Genomic DNA, 24,237 nt, shown 5'->3' with positions numbered 1-24,237 from the left:
TCAGTTGTGCAGCCGATTTTTAACGAAACGCTAGGATAAATCATAACTCGAGTTAGGACGAGTAACCCTTCACTTAGGATGGGTTCAATGCGTCCTACAGTACGTATTTGGATACGGAACTGAAGCCGTCCTAAGTCCTAAGATTAATCCCAAGTTATGAAGAGTTTGGTGAAATCGACGGCAGGACACTATTGGTATTTGTCGAAGACCAGTCTTCTTACTTGATGTATCTCAACATATGCCAAAAATAACAAACTTGTGAAAATTGGAGCTCAGTCGGTCGTCTAAGTTGCGTGACAAAAACACCAATGTCACACGAAGTTGTGTGTTTTCAGATGCTTGGTTTCGAGACCTCAAATTCGTGGAAAATTACCTCTGTCTCGACAAAAGTATATTAATTCAGAGGGAGCCGTTTCTCACAATGTTTTATACTATCAACCACTCACCATTACTCGTTACCAAGAAAGGTTTTATGCTGATAATTATTTTGAGTAATTACCAATAGTGTCCACTGCCTATAATAAATATAACATATAGTTGTAAATAAAGACTAAATACAAGTTTGTGTTATATTTCGAGAGTTGACATAAAGCCATTTTCGGTAAACAGCATTGTCCAAGGCCAACACTTCGTTTATCACAACTTATATATAAAATAACAAACCTGTGAAAATTTAGGCTCAATCGGTCATCGGAGTCGGGAGAAAATAACGGGAAAACCAATTGTTGTTTCTGCACGTTTCGCCGTTTCATGACATGGTGTTTAAAATAAATCGGTAATTCTTGATATCGAGAATTGGTATAGTAAAGCATTTAATGTAATAATATTTTAAGAGAAGTCTTTCACCATTACCTTCTGTAAACCCTGTAAATTATTTGTAAATTTGTGAACTTCAAAACATTGTTTCTGTACCGGAAGTGTCCAATGGCTTTAACCGTTCTGAATACATTGGGAGAGAACCATGAGGCATCTGGTATAGGCCTATAAACAATAAATAAATCTAAAGTAATAAACGAGTCTTCATGACATTTCAGAAGGGGATATGAATAAATATTAACATTTACCTTGGCAATTTAATTTTTGCAAACCGAAAATTTCACTGTCGTTTTAAGTGCTTTTCAATTTGGCACTTTTTTTTTCTAAATCAGGACTAGTCCAAGGAGTTATTAAAACTAGTCATAAAGACTCAAAATAAGACCAGTCTTAACTCTTTGTGAAATCCACCCCTGGCCTATGGTTCAGTCCATTATTATTACGAACAACCACCAATCCGATCATTACTTAGCAAACATTACCGGGTCACCGCGCTATTATATAACCTTTATAGTAAAATCCCTACACTGTACACATACCCAACCAATCACCAAAAAGAACCTTTAATGAAAACAAAAAGCCTGATACCAATAGGAGACTTTCTGTGACGATAGGTGGCAGCAGACTTACCAGGTAAAGCCATTGTTCTCAGAATTATGCGCATGTTCAGAACTACGAAATCAATGGACAATTACCCGGTAAGTCTGCTGCCACCTAGCGTTGGAAAGTCTCGTATTCTTCAACGCCCACCTTCTTTGTATTGACCCTTCGTGCATGGCGCACAATAAACCCTTCCCACGAAATATGTAAATTACACAACACGCGTGCGCGCTAACACTTTGGTAGGCAAAATGAAGGGACATCACGCCATTTTGTATGGGGATCCCTTAGAGTTATAACTCTGGGTGCGTTTGATTAGCTTCCCTGGGTCGACCCGATATGCCCCCGGTATACGTTCGAATAGCTTCGACGTCATTCCAGGGGCTCACCCGGGTCAGCCCCAAGTGGCCCTGCTTGTGGAGTGGGTCACTTGAGGCTGTCCCCAGGTGTAGACGTGACCACGATAGGGTGAGTACTCGTTCGATTAGCTTTTGTCAGTGGCTCACCCGAATAAGCATCGCGGGGTCGACAAAGGGAAGCTAATCGAACGCACCCAGTAACGAACCCAGTATATGAGTGATCCAGGTGATGATGGCATGTGACGCAAACGCGTTTGTGCATCTGTTTTAGTGCACATCGGCGGCCCGATTTTACAAAGCACTAAAACTCATCATTATTGTCAGTATTGCCATGGTGGTTTGTATTGTAATAAGTATAATGAGAAGGGTCTATTCACCACACACATGCCTATCCTGGCCGCCATTTTAGAAGTCAAAACCTAAACAAGGAATTTATTTATGAAATGGTTGGACACGGGTAGACCAACATTTTTTGCAGATGTGCGTTCCACTTTTGCATGGAGTCAAGAGAACAGGAAATAGATGGATTGCAAGCGACGTCTTCGACCGCCATATTTGATGATAAACAAGGCAGGAATGCATTGTGTATACGCTGTGTATAACTCTGAGCCACTGAAAGTACTTCACGTGTGCACGTTTATTTCCAAATAATATGATGGTAAAAGAGTAAGTTCGAGTGTGCACAATGATTAACTAAAGGTTTACCATTTGCACTCGAACCCAGGCTGGTCGACCATTGGTTGACTACTGTGGTCGACCATTATTTTGGAACCAGCCTCGAGCCCATGGTTTATTCACTGGTCCCAACAGAGGGTTTCCTTCAAACATGTGTAAAGCGCAGAGGGGGGATCAGTGACACTATAGTGAAAAGGCGAAAGGTTGACTAGACTTTCAAATGAGTCGTACGAGTGAGTGCGTCACTGCGCATGTACGTTGCTGGACATGACAGTAGTCAACCACGGGTCGTCTATTTGTGCCCACTAGAATTTGCTCTACGACGTCATGTGCAAACCATTAGTCAAAAGGATAGCCCTTCTCATCTTAGAGGATTATTACCAAGATTTAATCCCTACACCATTTTGTATTATTAATATACTTGTTCACATAATGAAGGCCTCTGTTCGGTTTTCAATTCGTGCCGTTTTTAACACACGCATCACCCCCCTTAAAGAAAGTGATACAATCAAATGTCAACGTCAGCTTCATTTCTCCCTTGCTCGCGTATTCGCAGTAGTTACTGAGGCTGTTGAGCAGCGCGCTCCGGTTGCCCTCGGCCAGGCTCTGGTAGACACGGGTGGCGTTGGTCAGGCATATAAAGTCCAAGAGAAGTTTCCCGGCCTTGGACGTCTTGACGAAGCACTCCGACACGTCTACTTTGTACGAGACGTTCTCCAGGCGGAAGTGGATGCCGTGGCGACGGAGGATCGGCAAGACGTCGTCGCTGTACCTCTTCTTGTTCTGGGCGGGGAGTTCCTGGATGTCTGGAAGGGTGGCTTCGTAATCCTCAAAGGCCTGCAGGAGATCGTTTCCATCTTGTTAGGGGAAAACAAAAAATAAAACATTGACAATTCGATGGCATTTTTCGTGAACACATCAATTTGGCCAGAATGATTGAGGTTTAGTCAAATTTTAAATTTGGTATCCCATTTGTCAAGTTACTCAAATAAATTAAGTACAGAAAGGCCTATTCACAAACAAATTGAGGTTATTTTACTACTCTACGATGAAGGTCACGTTACATGAAGGATAGGGGAAAATTCTATAAAAAAACATACTCGGATGTATTCTGTTTTGACTTATCACATTAATCACCATAATTTATTGACATCGTACCTTTTGAGGCAATCGTTATAACCATTAGACCGCCCTCCACCAGTTTATCCATATAATTCAAAATGGTCTCCTCCATGTCACGCACGTGATACAACATCTGGAACATGTGGATCAGGTGATACCGACAGTCTGGCGCATTAGGTAATAACATCTGATTGAAAGATATAGATAAAGAGAAAAGTTAATTTATCTTTACAGAATTTCAGATAAGAGCCAGAAAAACATGGGTATTCTCAATATAGCACGCCACCAAGAGTTGACCCTTGATTAGGGTATTTGTGTTTTCACCAATGACTTGTACTTACACCAAATCCAGTCGATGTAGAGAAGCCCTAAACAGTGTCTACATAAATCTGAGTTTTGCTTTAAATAAAAACAAGGGTATTATTTTTTTCCGGGATGCCTTCAAACCATAATCCAAAGGTAAACATTATTTTGCAGATAAAACAAAGGCGGGACGTGAACTCAAGAATGTTGACTTTTCCACGCTATCAATCCAGCTCACCTGACGTCATAATCTTGGTTGCGCCATAGCTCTATGGCAACCTTTCCATTGTTGATAAACAAACCGCGCTGTTTTGGCATGGACGGCCGAACTTTAGTAAAAACCTTCGACCGTGTTAACATTATTATTAGCCAAATTAAACATTTTTTTCAAATGTTCAATTGAATAAATTACCTCCCACGATTGGTTGCTTTGTTCTCAACAAACTCAACAATTTATAACAGCTGTGTATTGTTACTGTGGCAACATGTTTTTGTTTTGCATTGGCTTTCTATAGTTTTTCAACGAGGTTGGCAAAAGCTCGAGCTGTGACTTGACAATAGAAAGGTCTGTGGTGTGATGCAGCATTAAAGGCAAGGTACATGAAACAAAATCACCCTTTTTAGACGAATTTGAATGCTTTCAGATAGGAATAAAAGACTTCTAGCTAGAAGTCTTCCATTATTTTAGTGAGAAAATGCTTCTTTCTCAAAAACTACGTTACTTCAGAGGGAGTCGTTTTCCACAATGTTTTATACTATCAAGTGCTCTCCAATGCTCGTTACCAAGTCAGTTTTTAAGTTAATATTTGTTTCAAGTAATTACCAAACGTGTACCTTCCCTTTAACATTATAATTAATGACTTCCAAATTGGGAGGTGTGACAGACAACCCTCACTGTCAAAGCAAACGTTTTCTAAATCTTCCAGACTCACATCCTACTTACCTCAAAATCCTCTGAGATTTTGTTATGCCACTCGAAGGTCGTTCTGGCATGAGGGATGTCCTTATCAGCCGCAGCCCTTTTCTTGTATCGTGTCAGTTCGTCTGGGTTGGGTTCGATTCCCACGCAATGCAGAGGGTTTTCCGGACACTCCTTGACAACATTTTTCAAGACGTCTACATCCATGATACCTTCAATTGGAAAAGGTTATTCATTTATGTTTGATTTATTTCAACAAAACCTCAATAAAAACGGAGATTAAAAATTACATATACACGTGCTTAAGGAAACAGGATTATCCTGACACTCATGGACGACCCCAAACCATCTTGACATGACAAGGTATGAAACAAAAGGATTACCAGAACGATCTGAGTAGCCGACCGAGAGTACCAAGATCGTCACATTCAAGAAACTGGTTACGAAACTAAACTGCTTAGACACGATTGCAACTACCATATTTAATGTCACCCCGCAGAGTTAAATTTCCGTCGGAAATGGAGACTAATGAAGGAACAAAGCAGCAACAAATACTTGTGACAGATAAAACTGTTGTTAACATATCAATCAAAATATTCTTATAAATTCTATGCAAAATCATCGCTGACCTTGCAATTCAAGAGGTGAGCAAAAAAAGATGCGAGAACAATCCCATCATGGATCACTACATCCTGAACAAGAACCGTACAAAATGCGGTCCCTGTCCATAGAACAAGGGTCCTTGCTTTAGGATCAGCCCTTCCAAGAGGTATTGGATAAGACCGGCAAAGAGGCAAGCGAACAACCTCATTCCCCACACAGAACTCACTCTAAATCCATAGCCCCATTCGTCCAAAATACATTTTAAAGAGAAAAGAAACAAGTGGAAATGTTGATGCGAGATTACATTTTGTTATCATAGCAGAGCTAAGTCCCGATAAGGTTTAGCTAAACAAGTTCGTTGCAGGTCTAAAAATGTCACCACTATCAGGGGACTTTTTTTAATAATTTTTTTTCTTCAACAAAGTTCCTCGCCATTATTACTCGTTGCCGTGTCAAAACAAATACAATTGACCCATTAAATATAACCCCAACTTAAAGACACCCACTAAAACACCTTTTGGTTGTGTTTCTGTTCAGGTTTTTGTTTCTTGCTCGTGTCAGCTTGCTTCCTCTATCTGCATTTTCACTCATTTTCTAACTGATCCTACTTTAGTATTTTTGTGTGCCGTGTTGTTACTTTTATTTGAAAAGTGTTCTCGTCGTAACTCCTGTGGGTTTAAATGTCGGGCTATTGACAATGATTACATGGTTTAAACTTGATAAACTAATTCTAGAATAAACCTTAAAATATGGAGGTATACAATACCATCCTTTCCAAAATTACTATTTTTCGACTTAAATCGATTGCTGTCAAAACAAATTTTATAGTACCTTACCAATTGAATCTGCGGGTTTAATATGGCAGAGTCGCGTATATCTCTTTAACCGAGCCAAATCAGTTTTCAAATACCACTGTAATGTTTTTGATGAAAGTTTTGGGTAAATATTTTCCCAAATTGTTCTGATAAAGAAAGTATCGCAAGATTTTCCCGTACATCACAAAATAAACGTTTCTTAAAGGGATGATACACGTTTGGTAATTACTCTGAACAAATATTAACTTAAAAAATGACTTGGTTTTAACGAGCATTGGAGAGCTGTTGATAGTATAAAACATTGTGAGAAACGGCTCCCTCTGAAGTAGCATAGATTTTGAGAAAGACGTAATTTCTCCCCCAAAAATGGCAAGCTACAAGTGTAGTCTAGATTTCAAGCCGTCCAATTAACTAAATCATACCGTGGCGGGCGCGCTTTGGCGATTCAACCGCGCGTAGTACACTATCCAGAATCAAGCACCATAGTCTTGGGCCAAGACTAATTCCTATCTGAAAGCACACAGATTCGTACAACAAGGTATTTTTTCTCTCATCATTTTCTCGCCACTTCGATTACCAATTTAGCTCAAATTTTCACAGGCTTCTTATTTTGTTCTCATGTTGGGATACACTATGAGTGAGAAGACTGGTCTTTGACAATAATTAAGCGTGTACCTTCCCTGGGAGAAAAAAAACAGAGACAGGTGAAATAAGGTCATATACATATAGGGATCCGCCAAGTGCGCCCTCCATGTTTGACTTGAATAAAGTTTACTTTTGGGGATGTCACATGACATTCACTCTCTTTTTCTATAGCTTCGACTTGGAAGAGCAACTAATTTATTTGGTCTGTGATTCTCTCTATTTTTATAGGGAGCATGGCTCTGGCCATGCTCCAAAAACCTATTTATATGGGATCAATAGAGTTGTAGAGATATTTGTGAGTATTATTTTGTGTTTTTACCCTCATTAATGCCCAAATTATTGTGAATTTGTAGCTCTCTATTTGGATCGTTTTATTTGTAAAACCATGTGTAGTGTGTATGTCAGGCAGCACTGTCACACACGTGCGTCCGTTAGCTCTCACTTTGTATGTGTGCCTCTGTGTGTGCTGACCTTTTTGTGAACTTACACTGTGCACTGTGTAATGTTATGTAATGTATATACTGTAGTGTTATAACTTGTTGTGTTGTTTGCTGTGGGTTACCATTAAAACCTACAGGAGAAGTTTATTTGATATATTTTACTTAACTGTCATTGTTCATTTATTGTTAATATTGATTGTATTTTGGCGAATGCTCGTCCTTTATTAATTAGAGGACCGGCTCTCCTTACCGTGTCTCTACATACAAATTAAGAAGAGATCACTCGGATAAAAAACACAGGGTTATCTGCATCACGATGATACAATAAATTCTTGCCTAAGAACGGACTCATCTTGTGTACATGTTATCCTGTATATGGATAGCTATATCATCAGAGCCACTAAACACAACAATAATATTAAAGGCAGTGGACACTGTTCGGAATTACCGTCAAAATAATTATCGGCATAAAACCTCACTTGGTAACGAGTAATGGGAAGAGGTTGATAGTATAAAACATTGTGCGAAACGGCTCCCTCTGAAGTAACGTAGTTTTCGAGAAAGAAGTAATTTTCAACGAATTTGATTTTAATACCTCAAGTTTAGAATTTGAGGTCTCGAAATCAAGCATCTGAATGCCCACAATTTCGTGTGACAAGGGTGTTTTTCTTTCATAGTTATCTCTCAACTCCGACGACCAATCGAGATCAAATTTGCACAGGTGTGTTATATAATGTACATGTTGAGATACACCAAGTGAGAAGACTGGATTTTGACAATACCAATAGTGTCCATTGTCTTTAATAAAGCATGCATGAAATATCCACCACATCCCTTGTGACAATTGTTCAATAAGTGGTCTAGCATTGTTGTCAGAATACCGGGAAATTAACTATTGTGCTGTGTATAAAAAGTCAATCAGAGGATTGTCTTACAATGATAATGAGATCATACATTATGGTATAATAAACAGACTAATATAACTAAAACATGACAACAATAAAATCCACCACATCCTTGTGACAATGTGTCAATAATGTGGTCTCTCATTGTTGTCAGAATAGACTACCGGGAAAAAAATAGACTCACCATTCCCGGAGCCAACCCCGATGACCCGGACAACCTCGGCCGTCTTGACGGGCCATTGGGCGGCCTTGAGGAGCGGTGGCATCTTGGCTCGGATCCAGTTCAACGTCACCGGTTCCTGGTCGCATCTCTTGATGAATTCTTCCAATGACTGGACGTAGTGTGTCTCTTCGAGAGTCTTCATGTTATGATTGTGGTGGGAGGATGATTTTTTTTTCTTGAGTGTAGAGTGCTCTGCCGAAGATAAATTTGATTAATTTCATCAAAAACCAAAGGCAGTTAGAAAAAAGACTAAAGATGGTGCTGAAAAACCATTGTCTGGCTGGCCAAAAATTGTTTTTCACGGGTCGTTCTGGAGTCCCCGTTATTGTAATATGTCCAACTTAAAAAATCTGTTTTTATCAGGAAAATAGAAAATGTCAATTTCATTGCGAACTAATCGTATAAAAGACAATTAAATTGTGGGGAAAAAATGGTCGAATAAAACCGTTTGTGTGCAGTGCCGAACCGCGACCCTAAACGTAGAAACTACCAACATCAATAAAGTATTGCATTTCAATGCAGCGTGCTTTCCCGCTGATCACAATATTGCGTTTCATGACTGAAAAAAATATAAATATTTGCAAAGTGCCATCACACAATACCAAAATCTCAGAATAATGACATTTCCGACAGCTATGCAAAGAACAAACGGTTGCCATAGCGACGGTGAAATCCACTCAAAAAATTGCATTGATGGAAATTGTTTAAATTGCATTAGCCATTTGTGATGGACATCATGTGATAATCAGAGAAGAACAGGCACTTAAACTCCGTGCGCGCGGATTCCTTGAAAAGATTTGGAATTTTTTGAGCAAGGTCAATGATTTTTAAGAGCTAAAAACAACAAACCATACGGTCATGGGTGGATTTCTCCTGCAACACAAAGTACAACTATTATTATTATTACAACAAGAAACGTCGGCAATATAGTCAGGTGGTCTAGGCCCCTAATAGACCGGTTTTACGGTGCAGCCATCTTGAATCTCTCCCATTTATACCAATGTTACCAAACCGAGGCTGGAAGAACAAAATCGTCTGGTTCCTATTTGCAAAATACTTATTAGCATCCATTATTGTTATTCGATACGAGGAACATGACCATGATGGAGGCAGCATATACATATCAATCATTTAAATTGTTGTTCGTGTTGTATGTACCAAAGAAACAGTACAAAAAATAATTTGTATTTGATTTTATTTAATTTTTTCGCGTTGGTGTATGTAGGGCCTACCACAAAAATGTGTTTATGTTGAGAACAGTTTCTAACGGAACCGTAGCGATTGTCTGATTTTTTTTTCAGAGTCACGTATGCCCAAATTTAGCTTCACCGATCCAATTTTACTGTGATCTTTTTAAAACGATGTATTCTTTTAAAATGATGTTATTGATTTGTGTCATTTATAACTTAATCCATATAATTATTCTGATTGAATGCACATACGTTCATAAATAACTGCAGGTGACCAGTATTCTAATTATAAATAAAAACATAAGCTTTTCATGAGGCTTAGGCATATAACAATAGTAAATGATTTTTTTGTGAAGGTTTCATTATTTATAGTGCAGTGGTAGGCCTAAATATGTTTAGTTTTAAGTAAAATCTTTTCTTCTTTTAATCAGTACTATAAATAAAGGTTATATGAAACCAGATGGTTTATCGTACAAAGAGCATGTAGAACAACATGAACAAAGTAATGTTTGATCTTTTTAAACCAGATGTTTAATAAAAATTGTAAGTTTACACTTTCCTATAAAGCCAGATGTTTCATTGTAGGATACTTGTCAAGAGGTGTGTATGCACAAAGTACAATCAACTAGAACTCTTTGGCCAATGTTGAACATGAATCTGAACCTCTTTTATCTTTCTTAAACTGACCAGATATATATTTTTTAAAAGTAAAATTTTAATTCTTTATCGATGACTAGAGCAAGCTAGTTGAAACGTTGAGACCAATTTCAGAACTGACTCCGCGGCAGTACAGTTATCCGCCCTGATAATAGTTAAAAAGCAGGACAGTTCTTTTCAGAACTGAGAAGTCTCCCGAACCTCCGATTATCTACTCCACGGCCGGCAGCAGAACAAAGCAAGACAGTTCCCTATGAACAACTCTACCTGGCAAGTAGATACACACATGAAATAACCCAACCCGTGAAATACATAGATATAGAATAGAATGTGTTCTAGTTATTTTAATTCTATATCTATGGCGAAATACGCTTGCCGTTAGCACAGAATTCCCATAGAGTAGAACAAATGATAATTCCCTGTAAGCACAGTAAGCGCCGATTCTGTGCTTACGGTAAGCAGAGCCACATTGGGCCCAGATAGATGCAGCATGCATGCAGCGTATTCAAAGCATTAAAAATCCCGCCTGTGCGTCCCGCCGTATACATACACGCGGAACACGCGCGTCCGGTCTCATTATTCACAATATTTATATTATTGAGCCTCGCATTCAGCGTGCGTACTTTTACACTATTGTGTACGCGTCAAAAGTTCTCCATACACGCACGCACGCATGCCTTCAGTTCTGCTGTTGTTTAGTTGGTTTGAGATAACTAACTTAAACTACACGTGAAGATTGCATGTTGGGGTTTTTTCAAGTCTTGAAAATACAACTGTGGCCTAGGGGTCACCAGCAAGACAGTGAGATGACTTCAATTTCTCGCCGTTGTGTGTTTCGCTTGTTGACTTTGATAACATCATCTGTCGTCATTGTGACAATTGTGTCGCCATTCTACAGTTCAGTCACCTTGAACTCGTACACTGCGGACGACGGTTTCAGCCTGTCGTCGAGAACCAGCGGTATGTAAACATGAGAGAATTGCCAAAACCGAACAAAAGGTTTAAAGGCAATGGACACTACATTAGATCATTTATACTCAAGCATTATTGTCGGCATAAGAACTTCTTCGGTAACGAGCAATGGGGAGCTATTGACAATACCAAAAAAACGAGAAAACGTTCTTTGTTCGAAGGTTTGCCAGAGAAAATTTATTAATACTATAATACTGTCTTCACCACGAAAGACTATAATTATCGAATTTTTGTTTGACAACCCGTGCAGCTCTTTTCTGCAGTTTGATTATGAGAAGTGCCCTTTAAATGTCCCTGAACAGAACTGTATATTTTGTTATCCGCTGCAAGATGTACATTAACCAATGATGTGTTTTAAAACAAAATAAACAGGGCTTTATTACAGTACGGTTTAAAATATACAGACGTGTATTTGGATCAACCTTATTTAGTTTATAAATAATATATTATATTTTAATTACACCTTTTCACTTCCTTAACATTACACTAGCACAACATGATGTGTTGCAAACCATATTGGCCTTTTATACACCCAATTATTATGGAAACCAAACACACAAACAATGGCGCAAATACTTCGAACAAGGACACTGGAAACACTTTGTCAAACTTGTTTTCGAAAGGCCATGGACATATATCATTGCATGCAACGAGACTATTAGTGACGGGTAAAATATGCCTTCTCCTTTTTCAACAGATATTTCCCTTTGTATTTAGTTTATCTCCATATCCTGTCTTACTTTTTCTCCCTGTTCCTCCTTCGATTTGTTTTGTTCCTCCTTGTGTTCCTAATCTTTTGTGAAACAATCCTCTACCCTCCACCCTCTCCTCCTTCATTGTTCATCTGTTGCTTCTTCTGTATGTTTTCTGCCGCCTCCTCTCTCTCTCATTTCATTTCCTTCCGCTTGATTGCTTCTGTCACCAAAGTATTTTAATATTTGAGTGAGAAATTACTTATTTCTTTAAAGACAGTGGACACTATTGGTAATTGTCAAAGACCAGTCTTCTCACTCGGTGTATCTCAACATATGCATGAAATAACAAACCTGTGAAAATTTGAGCTCAATTTGTCGTCGAAGTTGCGAGATAATAATGAAAGAAAAAACACCCTTGTCACACGAAGTTGTGTGCGTTTAGATGGTTGATTTCGAGACCTCAAGCTCTAAACTTGAGGTCTCGAAATCAAATTCGTGGAAAATTTTCTCGAAAACTACTCCACTTCAGAGGGAGCCGTTTCTCACAATGTTTTGTACTACCAACCTCTCCTCATTACTCGTTACCAAGTAAGGTTTCGTGCTAATAACTATTTTAATAGATGTTAAATTTGCATCGGGATAAAGAATATATTTTTTTTTTTACCCATACACCGATGTGTGTTAGCACTGTATACTCAGTACTTCCCGAGTCCTGTGAAAAAATATCACAGGCATGTTACTCAGGTGGGATTCAACCCACGACCCTTGCAATTCTAGAGCAGTGTCTTACCAACTAGACTACCGAGATTGCCCGGCAGCTAGAGGCAGTTCGAATCCTATGTTTTGGCAGCGGGTACCGCAACGATATAACATGCCTGTGATATTTTTTCACAGGACTCGGGAAGTACTGAGTATACAGTGCTAACACACATCGGTGTATGGGTAAAAAAAAAAAAATTAATAAATAACTATTTTGAGTAATTACCAATAGTGTCCACTGCCTTAACAAAAAATATGTTACTTCAGAGGGGGCCCTTTCTTACAATGTTTTAGCTCTCCATTGCTCATTACCACAAGTAAGTGTTTACATGCTAACACTTATGTTGAGTATAGTTATACCAATAGTGTCCATTGCCTTTGTATAGGCCTATTGTAAATGATTATAATAGAATTTAAATATATATATATTATTGGCCAAACAAGGGTTTGTATAGGTCTTTAGGCCTATACGATCCCACAAACCATTTGGGAATTGTTAATAACTGAAATTCGCTCTGAGACAAGTCAAATGTTTTTTTCTTCTAAACTTTACCCCAGGACATTACAAAGGACTTGAAACCCAAGTACAAGATGTGACGAAGAAGGTATGTTTTTTTTTGGGGGGGGTTGGTTTTTTATTTTTATGGTGGAGCGTTTATATAAAGAGCACCGTCCTCAAGCTCTGGTGTTTCTGATCAGCTGGGTTTGGGTTCGAGTCCCTATTGTGGCACCTTTCATGAGCAGGGGTCGATTTCACAAAGAGTAAGGACTAGTCCTAACTTAGGACTGGTCCTAGAAGATATACAAATTGCATGGATAGTCCTAAGTTAGGACGAGTACCTGGTCCTATTACTCGAGATAAAACTAGTTTGTGAAATCCACCCCTGGACACTTTTAACAAATAAAATGTTCCAGAATTGATTTGTTCTTTAGAGGAGCAATCGTTTGGCTAATTAAAAGCTACAGTTTAGACCTAATCGTGACTCTAACGGTCTTCAGGAGTTCCGGTTCATGTATAGGGTGTTTTTCAAAACAATAAGGTGACATGTTTCTTCCGAACCGTACAAAATAATGTTATTTATACCATAATAATCAAAGGGTTTGAACTGCCTCTATAGACCTTATGCATTGACGTCATCCAGCGGCCATCTTAGTGGAAAAACGGTGACGAAACAATCAAAACGCACGGATTTGTACGCGCGGCGCACAGGATTGGCCAATGAACAACCTCCTTTTGACCTCTAGGTGAGGGCGCCCTACTGAAATGACGTCATGTCACAAGGTCTATAGCTACCGAGATAGGCCTAAAGCTCGGTGGTCTAGTGACTTGCTCAGGTTCGAACGCCACCGGAGTGATATGCGTGACATAAACGACTGTATGGAATTCAAAAAGTGACTTGTAAAAAAAATGATCAATACAGGGGCCTCAAGTTTAGACCGTATACAATTGTTTCAGATGTTGCAAAGCACCAAGGCATTGTGCATAAAAAAAATTCACAAAATAGTGTATGCCACCCATTAAACATGTACAAATGTATGAATGAAATCTGAAATTAGGTACAGTTTGATCACATGCTGAATTATTGTGCCTGCTGGTTTTCACTATTCCTCCTGACTTACACCCATGGATTAAGCCCACATTTTTTATAGGTTTATTATTTCACATAATATCAAACAAAACATGAACACTGTAATGTGACTTGTCAGTTTTATATCCTGTAAGTTTCCTTTGAAGGCACTGGGCACCTTTAATCAAAGACCAGTCTTCTCACTTGGCGGATCTCAACAAATGCATAAAATAACAAACCTGTGAAAATTATGAGAAGAAAAAACACCCTTGTCACACGAAGTTGTGTGCTTTCAGATTCTTGATTTCGATACTTCAAATTCGAAATCAAATTCATGGAAAATTACTTCTTGTCTCGAAAACTACGTTTCTTCGGAGGGAGGAGCCGTTTCTCACAATGATACTATGAACCTCTCCCCATTACTCGTTAGTAAGGTTTTGTGCTAATAATTATTTTGAGTAATTACCAATAGTGCCCACTGCCTTGAAATGTAGGCCTAACTATTTCTCAATAGGGAAATATACCATTAATAAGCTCAAAACGAAGGGCAAGGACAGAACGCTTGAAATTGGCATGTTTTACAGTCCACAGGTTAAATACAATGCAGATGTTTCATTCTCATGAAACACGCCCCGAAGCGAGCCTGTACTATTTTGAAGAGTATAGTTCTTTGTTATTCCACTCATACATTGTACACTAAATAAAAATATATCGACGTGTAGTTTTGTTCTCCTTAAATGATATGAACACTTCTTCACGTAGAGATAGGGCGAGAGAGAGAAATATCGATCCGAGTACTAATACCTACAAAATAGGTCTACCAAACTCAATGTGACACCAGGCTACATATTCACATCCTGATTTTTCGTCTTCAAACAATCATAAGTTTTAGCCCGCCCCCGCCCTGCCCACCCATGAAATAACATCCATTTTTAAACAAAAAATCTCGATATAAAATAAAATATTAATTTGTAGATACACATCTGTCATCTTTAAAAGACAACAGGTCGATTTGAAGCGCGCCTTTGCAGTCTGTGTAAAACCGGACACAGAGATTTCCTCTTTCTTTTAATTAGTTAACCAATCCTCAATTTCAATCAGAAAAACGTTTTAATATTGAGCTCAACTAATATAGGCCTATAAAAATTATAACAGCTGGTATGCGCATTTAGAAAACACATTAACGGTTTCAGATTAACGTCATTTAAAAGACGTTATTTTGTAGGTTTTCTTATAATCTGGGGATGGAGTGGGTGGCGCTAGTTCTCCGATCGAATTGCTCAGGTTTGTTTTTCCACCCCTATTAAAACAGAAATACTTGTCTCCAGTTTCCGGGCTTAAAGAACGCATTTGAGCGAGCTTACACATTACCAGCATATTTCATTTATGATCGCATTTTTTTTCCTTTTCATTTATATGGTAATTCAAGAAGGCCTTACACATTACGAGCTTACACTATACCAGCATATTTCATTTATGATAACTTTTCTTTTCATCTACATGGTAATTCAAGAAGGGCTGTCAACTTTTAATGTCTTAAAATGTTTTTTAATACAGAAATGGTTTTAATATGTGGAGCATGTATTTAGGAAGGTGTATATAAACTGTCCTTGTTCAGATTAAAGGGATCGGTGCCTTGAAGGCAGTGGACACTATTGGTAATTACTCGAAATAATTATTGCCATAAAACCTTTCTTGGTGAAGAGTAATGGGGAGAGGTTGATGGTATAAAACATTGTGAGAAACGGCTCCCTCTGAAGTGCCACAGTTTTCGAGAAAGAAGTAATTTTCAACGAATTTGATTTCGAGACCTCAAGTTCAGAATTTGAGGTCTCGAAATCAAGCATCAGAAAGCACACAACTTCGTGTGACAGTGGCGTTTTTTCTTTCATTATTATCTCGCAAAATCAACGACCGATTGAGCTCAAATTTTCACAGGTTTGTTATTTTATGCATATATTGAGATACACCAACTGTGAAGGCTAGTCTTTGACAATTACCAATAGTGTCCACTGCCTTTAAATTGGGCGCTTTGGACAGGCTTTAAAGTCCTTTCAATGACAGATATAGGCCACTTCACAAATATTTGACCCGTACTCTTACTGTGCAATATACCTCGGCCCCCCAAAAAAACTTTATCCGAAAATCCGACTATACAGGCCGATTTCACTTGCGCTTTTTCAATCACCACAAACGCCGGAATCTATTGCTAAATCCGAAAGCCATCACAACTTAGCGATGACGATTTCACTCAATATTTCAAAACAAACACATTTTTACGCATTAACGTACAGAATAAACTCTGGTTGTCTTTTTTTTAATAAACATATTTATGCCCTTTTCTCGTTCTATGGTTCACTTCTTAAACTTCCTATTTAGGCCTCTTTCTCTGATTAGACCGTTATCATGCTGACTCCATCTTGGTCATGTGCTTATATTATCGAATAACAATAATTCAACCGATTCAAATTAATTCAATTCAATTGTTAATTGTCACATACATATACAGTGAAATCACTTCGGTGTGCGAGTCAAAACATATTAAAATGACAAACAATACAGAAAACACTTGAACCACATAAGACATGCAATAACAAACAAACATGCACACATTATGCAAAGAGACAACAGTAAAAAGTTGCAAACCCCCGAAAACAAATTAAAAAGCAATTACTCAGTAATGAAAAAGTAACTATTTGGTAATTATTCAGTAATCTTATTGCACTGCGATACAAACTGTTTGCGAGTACGGTTGAAGTCAGCTCTGATCGATCTCTACCGCATATTACCTGTTCTCATCAGTGTACTAACTATTCGCAGCCTGAAATTCATACGAAATATTAAATAGATCTTGATTTTTTTTTAGAACCCGTGCGGCATAAAGTTTATCTAAAGCAGGAAGCTCACGACCAATAATAAAGCTAGCAGTGCTGACTAACACACGATTGTGGCGTGATCGAGACTGCAAAACACTCTATAAACTACTGCCCGATAAAACTTAACCAGCAAATCTTGGCTGACACGAAAACTCCTCAATCTTCTAAGAAAGAACAACCGTTGGTGGGCTTCCCTAACAAAGAAAATCAACACGAGTCCATACAACCCTACAAAGTAATGATGCTTTTAAAGCCATTGGACCCTTTCGGTACAGAAAAAAAAAGAAAAAAAAAAATCACAGATTTAGAAATAACTTCCAGGGTTTACAGAAGGTAGTGGTGAAAGACTTCTCTTGAAATATTATTCCATGAAATGCTTTACTTTTTGAGAAAACAGTAAAACAATATAAATTCTCGTTAGCGAGAATTACGGATTTATTTTAAACACATGTCATGACACGGCGAAACGCGCGGATACAAGGGTGGGGTTTCCCGTTATTTTCTCCCGACTCCGATGACCGGTTGAGCTTAAATTTTCACAGGTTTGTTGTTTGATATCGAAGTTGTGATACACGAAGTGTGGGCCCTGTTTACCGAAAGGGTCCAATGGCTTTAAGTGAAACCTTGCCATCTTTACGCAAAAGTTCAATTGTAAAAATATAAAAAAAGCAAATTTTGTACATTCATGTGTATTTTCAACTGATTTATTTTCTTTTAAAATAATAGTCTTCAGTAAAGCCCACATAACTAGGTCACTTGCTGATATGAGCTGTTTCAGAGAACTATGGTACAGGGTTTGCTAAATCACTGACAAAAATGTCAGCAAGTGACCTAGCTATGTGGGCGTTCCTGAAGATTGTTATAAGAAAATAAATCCTTAAAAAATACACAGGAGTACAAAAAAAAATTCCAACTGAATTATTGATAAAGATGACAAGGTTTATCTTAAAGGCATCAATACTCTGTATATTAACAAACCTTTAAGATCGATTGACATGTGCATTCCTAGAAAGTTAAAAGAGTCGACAATTTCCACTTCGGATCCATTAATATTCAACGGCTCAACTTTATCTGGATTTTTTGTCCCAAGTCCACATTAATGTCCAATAATGAATCCAAATAATGAATGCTAATAACCATTATGCAGATAGGAACCAGACTACTTTGTTCTTGCAGCCTCGGTTTGGTCACATTTTGTTATCAATGCGGAATAATGAAGATGGCTAGACCATGATAAATGTCTATTGTAACGTTCAACCCTTTGTATTTTATATTGGTGTGTTTTTGCTACAACAAAAAAAGTAAAGGAATTTCCCATGCAGGGACAACAAAAGTTATTGTATTTTATTGTGTTGCATTGTGTTTTGTATTGTATTGTGAAACACCATGTGACCTGGGCCCAATTTCATAGAGCTGCTAAGCACAAACATTTGCTAAGCATGAAATTACTTTCTTGATAAAAACAGGATTACCAACAAAATTTCTATTTGTTGCATGTTGCTTGTTACTAGTAATCAGCTGTTAATTGCTTATCCTGAAAAATCACATGGCAATTTGGTTGGTAATCCTGTTGTTATGAAGGCAGAAATTCCATGCTAAGCAAATTGTCGTGCTTAGCAGCCCTATGAAGTTGGGCCCTGCCTACAGATGCACATAAACGCGTGCGTCACACCATCACCAGCCCTCGTTTTGCAATGGCCAATATCAGTGCACACGCGCGATGCGATTACATGTCCCATAATGGTCTGATTCCTCTCGGGAAATGTTTTACTGTCATCAGCTGCCATTTTGTTACCAATGTTGTGCCGAGCCCATCGCCTTGTTTTCAAACCTGGTGAGGTCAATGGTCATCGCAGTAGAGATCGTTACCTTGGCACCATCCCAAAGCCGTTCCCCCTCAAGGGAAACTTAAAGGGTGCAATGGACGAAATTGGACGGAAAAGAAGTAACACTTTATACAAAAAGGTCATTATACAAAATCATCGGTTTAGCTTTGTCGTGAGAAGTTCGTGTATACGCACGTAGGCCCTTTCCCTTGGTAACTGAAAGTGGCCTCTACGCATTCTATATAGCTTTGTCGGTATCTTTTTGAGGGGTGTCAGTTGCTTTTAGCACTTGTTGCTGCGTATGATACAGGCCTACTGGGCCCAATTTTTTATAAAGATTTTGACTGGTAAGCAAGTCGTTTTAAAATACTACAGAAGAAACGATGTGCGTCACAAGCAAACAGTATTAAGAAAAAGATTTGACCATACACTTTCATTATGAATTATCATTGTATATAGGCCACTGATCTGCTTAAATACAACAATCGGACTTTTTTTTGTGAAACAAAAATAGAGCTAAAGGCGAACAGAAAACGTTTGTTTTCATGCTCAATGAAAAACTGGCCACATTTCTTAAAAATTCAATGTTTTCATGTATATAAGCTCGTTGCATCATGTTACAAGTCTGTAACCCATTAGGACTAGCCATTTGGACGATAGGCCTAGCCCTAGAGGCCTAATAAAAAAAACAGCAGCCTAATACGGATAATTGAAAAGAGTGTGACAATCTAGTTGTTCCTTTCTGAAAGCTTTAGATTTTTACTTAGAAACAACAAAACGATCTTGCACATCAACAAAAAAAAACACATTTTCTGAATTCCCAAGTTTGAGAGGGGTTGAACCGGGCAAGCTCTGTCACTCATCGTAACCGTGGTTATCGAGCACCTGCCGGGTTTCTTGAAAGCACCGCGCCCGTACACACTGCTATCTTCTGATGAACTACCTTATGTATTTATACGTGTATTAGCTGGCATGGCCATGGCGCAACGTGAACCCAGCTTTATAATCGTGAAATCTTCTAATAGGCAAGCCGATACCACAATCTACGCTCAATGATCGAGTACAGGGCCACACTGGTTACGCATCGACTCTAACTGTTTCATTCAAACCTCAGCATCCAATCCAGGGTCGGCTAGAATTATCATGAGCTAGGCTTTATCAAAGTTTCACCACTGAGATCCACGCATGTTTTTTTTGCAAAGCTCTAGTCTATTGATATTTTGTATAACATATATAGGCCTAGCTGATTACTTTAAAGTTTTTTTTAATGAATTTCTCATTATTTCCTCTGAGCCTCATTTTGGTTCAACTATTGGTTTGATTACATTAAAGGGTCTATCTACTTTTTGTAGGACAAAAAACACAATGTCCACAGATTTACACTAAACTTACACAGTTTGAAGATAATGATAGTAGAACGCTTCCCTGAAAATATTACTTGCTGGGGTGCTGCAGTTTTTGAGAGATGAGTAAAATATGTCATGAAAATATTTTTCGTCTCAGTGATCATGAGACAAAATTATTTTAGCATGTAAAAACGTATTTTCATTACATAGTTTTACTCATTTCTCAAAAACTACAGCACCTCAGCAACTAATATTTCAAGGTACGCTTTCTACTATCATTATCTTCAAACGGTGTAAGTTTAATGTAAATCTGTGGACATTGTGTTTTGTGTTACAAAAAGTACCAAAATCCTTTTAATGTATACATTTGGTCATTATTCAAATTACTATTAGCATAAAAACTTACTTAGTTACAAGCAATAAAGAGCTGTTGATAGTATCAAACATTGTGAGAAACGGCTCCCTCTGAAGTAACGTAGTTTTCGAGAAAGAAGTAATTTTCAACCAAAATATTTGAGTTTTATTTCGAGACCCCAGAATTACATTTTGAGGTCCCGAAATCAAGCATAAATGAAAGAACACAACTCTGTGTGGCAAGAGTGGTTTTTTTTCTATCATTATTATCTTGCAACTTCGATGACCGATTGAGTTCAAATTTCACAGGTTTGTTATTTTGTGCATACGTTGAGATACACCAAGTGAGAAGACTGATCATTGACAAATACCAATAGAGTCAAGTATCTTTAAATATAACAAATTCTACCAATTGAAATTGGTAGCACACAACACAAACAACAGACATGGAGGTGAGTCTTCATACCTTTGCGAAATAGAGACAGCTATTGATTTCCAAAATAATGACAAGAGGAAGATTGTTTCTAGGTTATACGCTGGGAACTTTGTTTCTTAATTACTTGCACTGGAAACATCCCAAGTGAGTAATGTCAAGACAAAGACTAGGATAAAAACGCGGAGGAAAGCTATAGTTTTTGTCCAAGCTTTTATTAACGAAAGCGAGTGTTTAAAATGAATCCGATCTCTAATCGATAGGCAATTAAAGTTCCCTGCGTGGCGGGTAATAATATTATTATTATTCCCTCAATGGAATTGAACAAGAAAGTGTAGCCGCGATGAAATCGTTAACTAAGCCAAATACACATACAGAAACTATAGAAACTATGGGCATATTATTTGCAAAACATTTTTGACCCCCAGGTATCAGTAGCAACCTACAAACCACTTCAAGTCTGTACTGCCTATGGCTATGTTTACACACACTTATTTCCACCACACTGATTTATCATGTTTGCCTTTAGACTTTTCTGCAAAATGGCACCGAAATAGAACGTCCCATGCATGTTCAAACACTTGAGATTATTTCGACCACCCCCTATACCAACAAGCCCGGTACTGTCTGTATTTGCGTGCTTACTGTAGCAGAACAAATTGCTTAAGCCTTAGCGTATTTCACAGGTTAGCAGAGAAATTGGGCGGCCATATTGCGTGTTTACCGTGGATTTGCATTGTGACGTCATTTATTTTCGTGCGGTAAGCACCGGAAGGTTAGCATGCCTTTCCGTGTGCTTACGATTAGCAGAAATAGAAATTGCCAAGTAAGCACAAAATCGGCCGCTAAGCAGCGCTATGAAATTGGGCCCAGGTCAAATTGATGCTAAGCGGTAAAGAGGACGGAGTACCCAAGCTCTGGTGTTTCTAATCAGCTGAGTGTGGGTTCGAGTCCCATCACTCGGGTCGTGGCACATGGGTCTCAGCAAAACGCTCAACCATAACTTCGTTGACCCCATAGGTCCCGTGTACTAGGATTTGTAGTATCACATATAAACGAACCCATGGATCGGAACACTTTCGTGGAAGAGCATGGGTTAATCTGTGTACAGAGAAAGAGTCCTATATAGGGCTAGGGTTAACCACAGTGATTCAGATTAACATTATAGACAAGCATGCCCTTGCTTAAAGGTTTCCTCTGGCAGTGACTAAGTTCACTAACCAGGAATAGTATACCTAACAACAAATAAATATAAACCATTAAACAGTTGCATACGTTCTCAGAAACTGACACTCATCGCCCGTTAGCATTTCAATGTGACACGCCACATTGGTGTAATAGTTTAGCCTATTCTTCAAAAACACTAATAAGTGTACTGATGGGCCCGCCTGTAAACTTAACTAAGCTTTTGACCGATGTTGTGGAGTACATTAATTTCACAATCAACGATTGAATGCCTTTTGCAACACCTTTTTGCAATTGCCGAACACCAGTATTCTTACTTGGTGTAGGCCTATGCCAACATTACGCATTAAATATATGACCCGTGAACATTTTGCCTCAACTATTGGTCATCGAGGTTGCGAAAGAATAATGAAAGATATAAACCCTTTTTGCACTTAATTTGTCTGCTTTCAGAAGCCAAAAAAAATCATATACAAGACTTCAGGCCTGAAAGCTTTTATTATTTGAGTAAGAAATTACCTCTTTCTCAAAAAAACTACGTTAAGAGGGCGCCGTTTCTCACATCGTTTTATTTATAGGCTACATCTCTCCAGTGCTCATTAACAAGTATTTTTGATATTAATGCTGATAATTATTGAGGAGTTTGTGGTAACACCGTGTAATGACTATCTCTAAAAGAGTTGGGGTGGTTCTGAAAAGAACCGTTCGTTTAACCCAACGTTTCGATCAGTATGGTCTTTAACGTCGAGTTACACCAACGGTTCTTTTCAGAACCACCCCCAACTCATTTAGAGATAGTCATTACATGGTGTTACCGCAAACTCCTCTATATCTTATTTCCACCTTGCAAAGTTTCAAATCCTACTAATAATTATTGGAGTAACTACCAAACGTGTCCAGTGCCTTTAAAGTTCCACGTCAATGAAACCTTTTTCCGCCATTTCTCTATATTTCTCTCAATTTTTCTATAAATCGGTATCTACATTTCTAGGTTTTTCTGAAATAAAGACTTCTATTTCACTTTGGAATGACTTTGTAGAAGTCCGTGACTCTTCATGAAACCTAAGGTTTCAGGCGAAGGTTCAATCTCGCTCCATGCTGAGCCTGGGAATGGATTAGAAGTGAATTGTTGTCCAGCTATAATAAAGGATAGATGGCGATTGCGTTTACTTACCTGAAGAGTTTATCGGTGATGTCAGGTGATGCACTGTGCTGTCTCCCACTGCAAAATGAACACCAATATTACTGTACAGCAAAGTAACACTTAGGGAACTGCAATCATCAACACACCCAAAGCGAATCACCCAATATTATTCGAAATACAGTTATACGGTTGGTGGAATAGTGTTTGGTTTGTGTTTTCCAACTTCTCTTGGCGAAACTGGCGAAAGTCATGTAACGGTATGCTATGCGAAAAACTCTGATGCGCAGTTGTCGATGTCCTTGGTGGTACTGGCTCAAAACACTCCACTGACGGCTATTTGTATGCTTTGTGGCGGGGGATGTACCTGAACCCTACGGCCGTTGCGTGCTTTGATCAAATAAAGAGAATGTTTATGAAGCAGTTCAAGTGTGAACAATTTCGTTTTTACGAGACACAAAAACATCCTTAAAATACTCTCTTGTAATTGTTTCGTTCTGGCCGGATTATTTTTGATTGTATTTTGAAAAACTTGTGGCGGATTAAATGTTTTTTAATTAACCTTAATTAGAAGTCATACCCGCTTGTTTGATAAAATAAATATTTCAATTTGCCACGTTTAATCTATGATCTACTGCACTCTGAAAACGTCTGGGCCTGAATTGAACCAGATCCAGTTGTTCGTGTGGGGCCTGACCCTTGTCTGGTCACAGTATTTACCTCAATATAATGTGTGGTAAGACTGGAAGACTTGCAATCAATCACAAGGTTGTGGGTTCAAATCCCCGAAGCTAACCGCTGATTTCAAAATGG

General features: G+C 38.4%; 1 protein-coding gene across 1 annotated transcript; it reads right to left on the bottom strand.

Annotated features, from left to right (window-relative positions):
- Nucleotides 1-1,472: 1,472 nt before the first annotated feature.
- On the bottom strand, nucleotides 1,473-23,714 carry LOC117304426 (histamine N-methyltransferase A-like). Its single transcript, XM_033788883.1, has 5 exons — nucleotides 23,458-23,714; nucleotides 8,384-8,614; nucleotides 4,816-5,003; nucleotides 3,606-3,756; nucleotides 1,473-3,304 (listed from the first exon to the last, which is right to left on the bottom strand). The coding sequence occupies exons 2-5, from the start codon at nucleotides 8,562-8,564 to the stop codon at nucleotides 2,901-2,903; spliced, it is 924 nt and encodes a 307-aa protein (XP_033644774.1). The 5' UTR covers nucleotides 8,565-8,614; nucleotides 23,458-23,714; the 3' UTR covers nucleotides 1,473-2,900.
- Nucleotides 23,715-24,237: the final 523 nt, after the last annotated feature.

Source organism: Asterias rubens, chromosome 2, assembly GCF_902459465.1.
Source record: "Asterias rubens chromosome 2, eAstRub1.3, whole genome shotgun sequence".
NCBI lineage: Eukaryota > Metazoa > Echinodermata > Asteroidea > Forcipulatida > Asteriidae > Asterias > Asterias rubens.
Note: the sequence above shows the minus strand (reverse complement) of the source record. Positions and strands in the feature narration are given on the sequence as shown.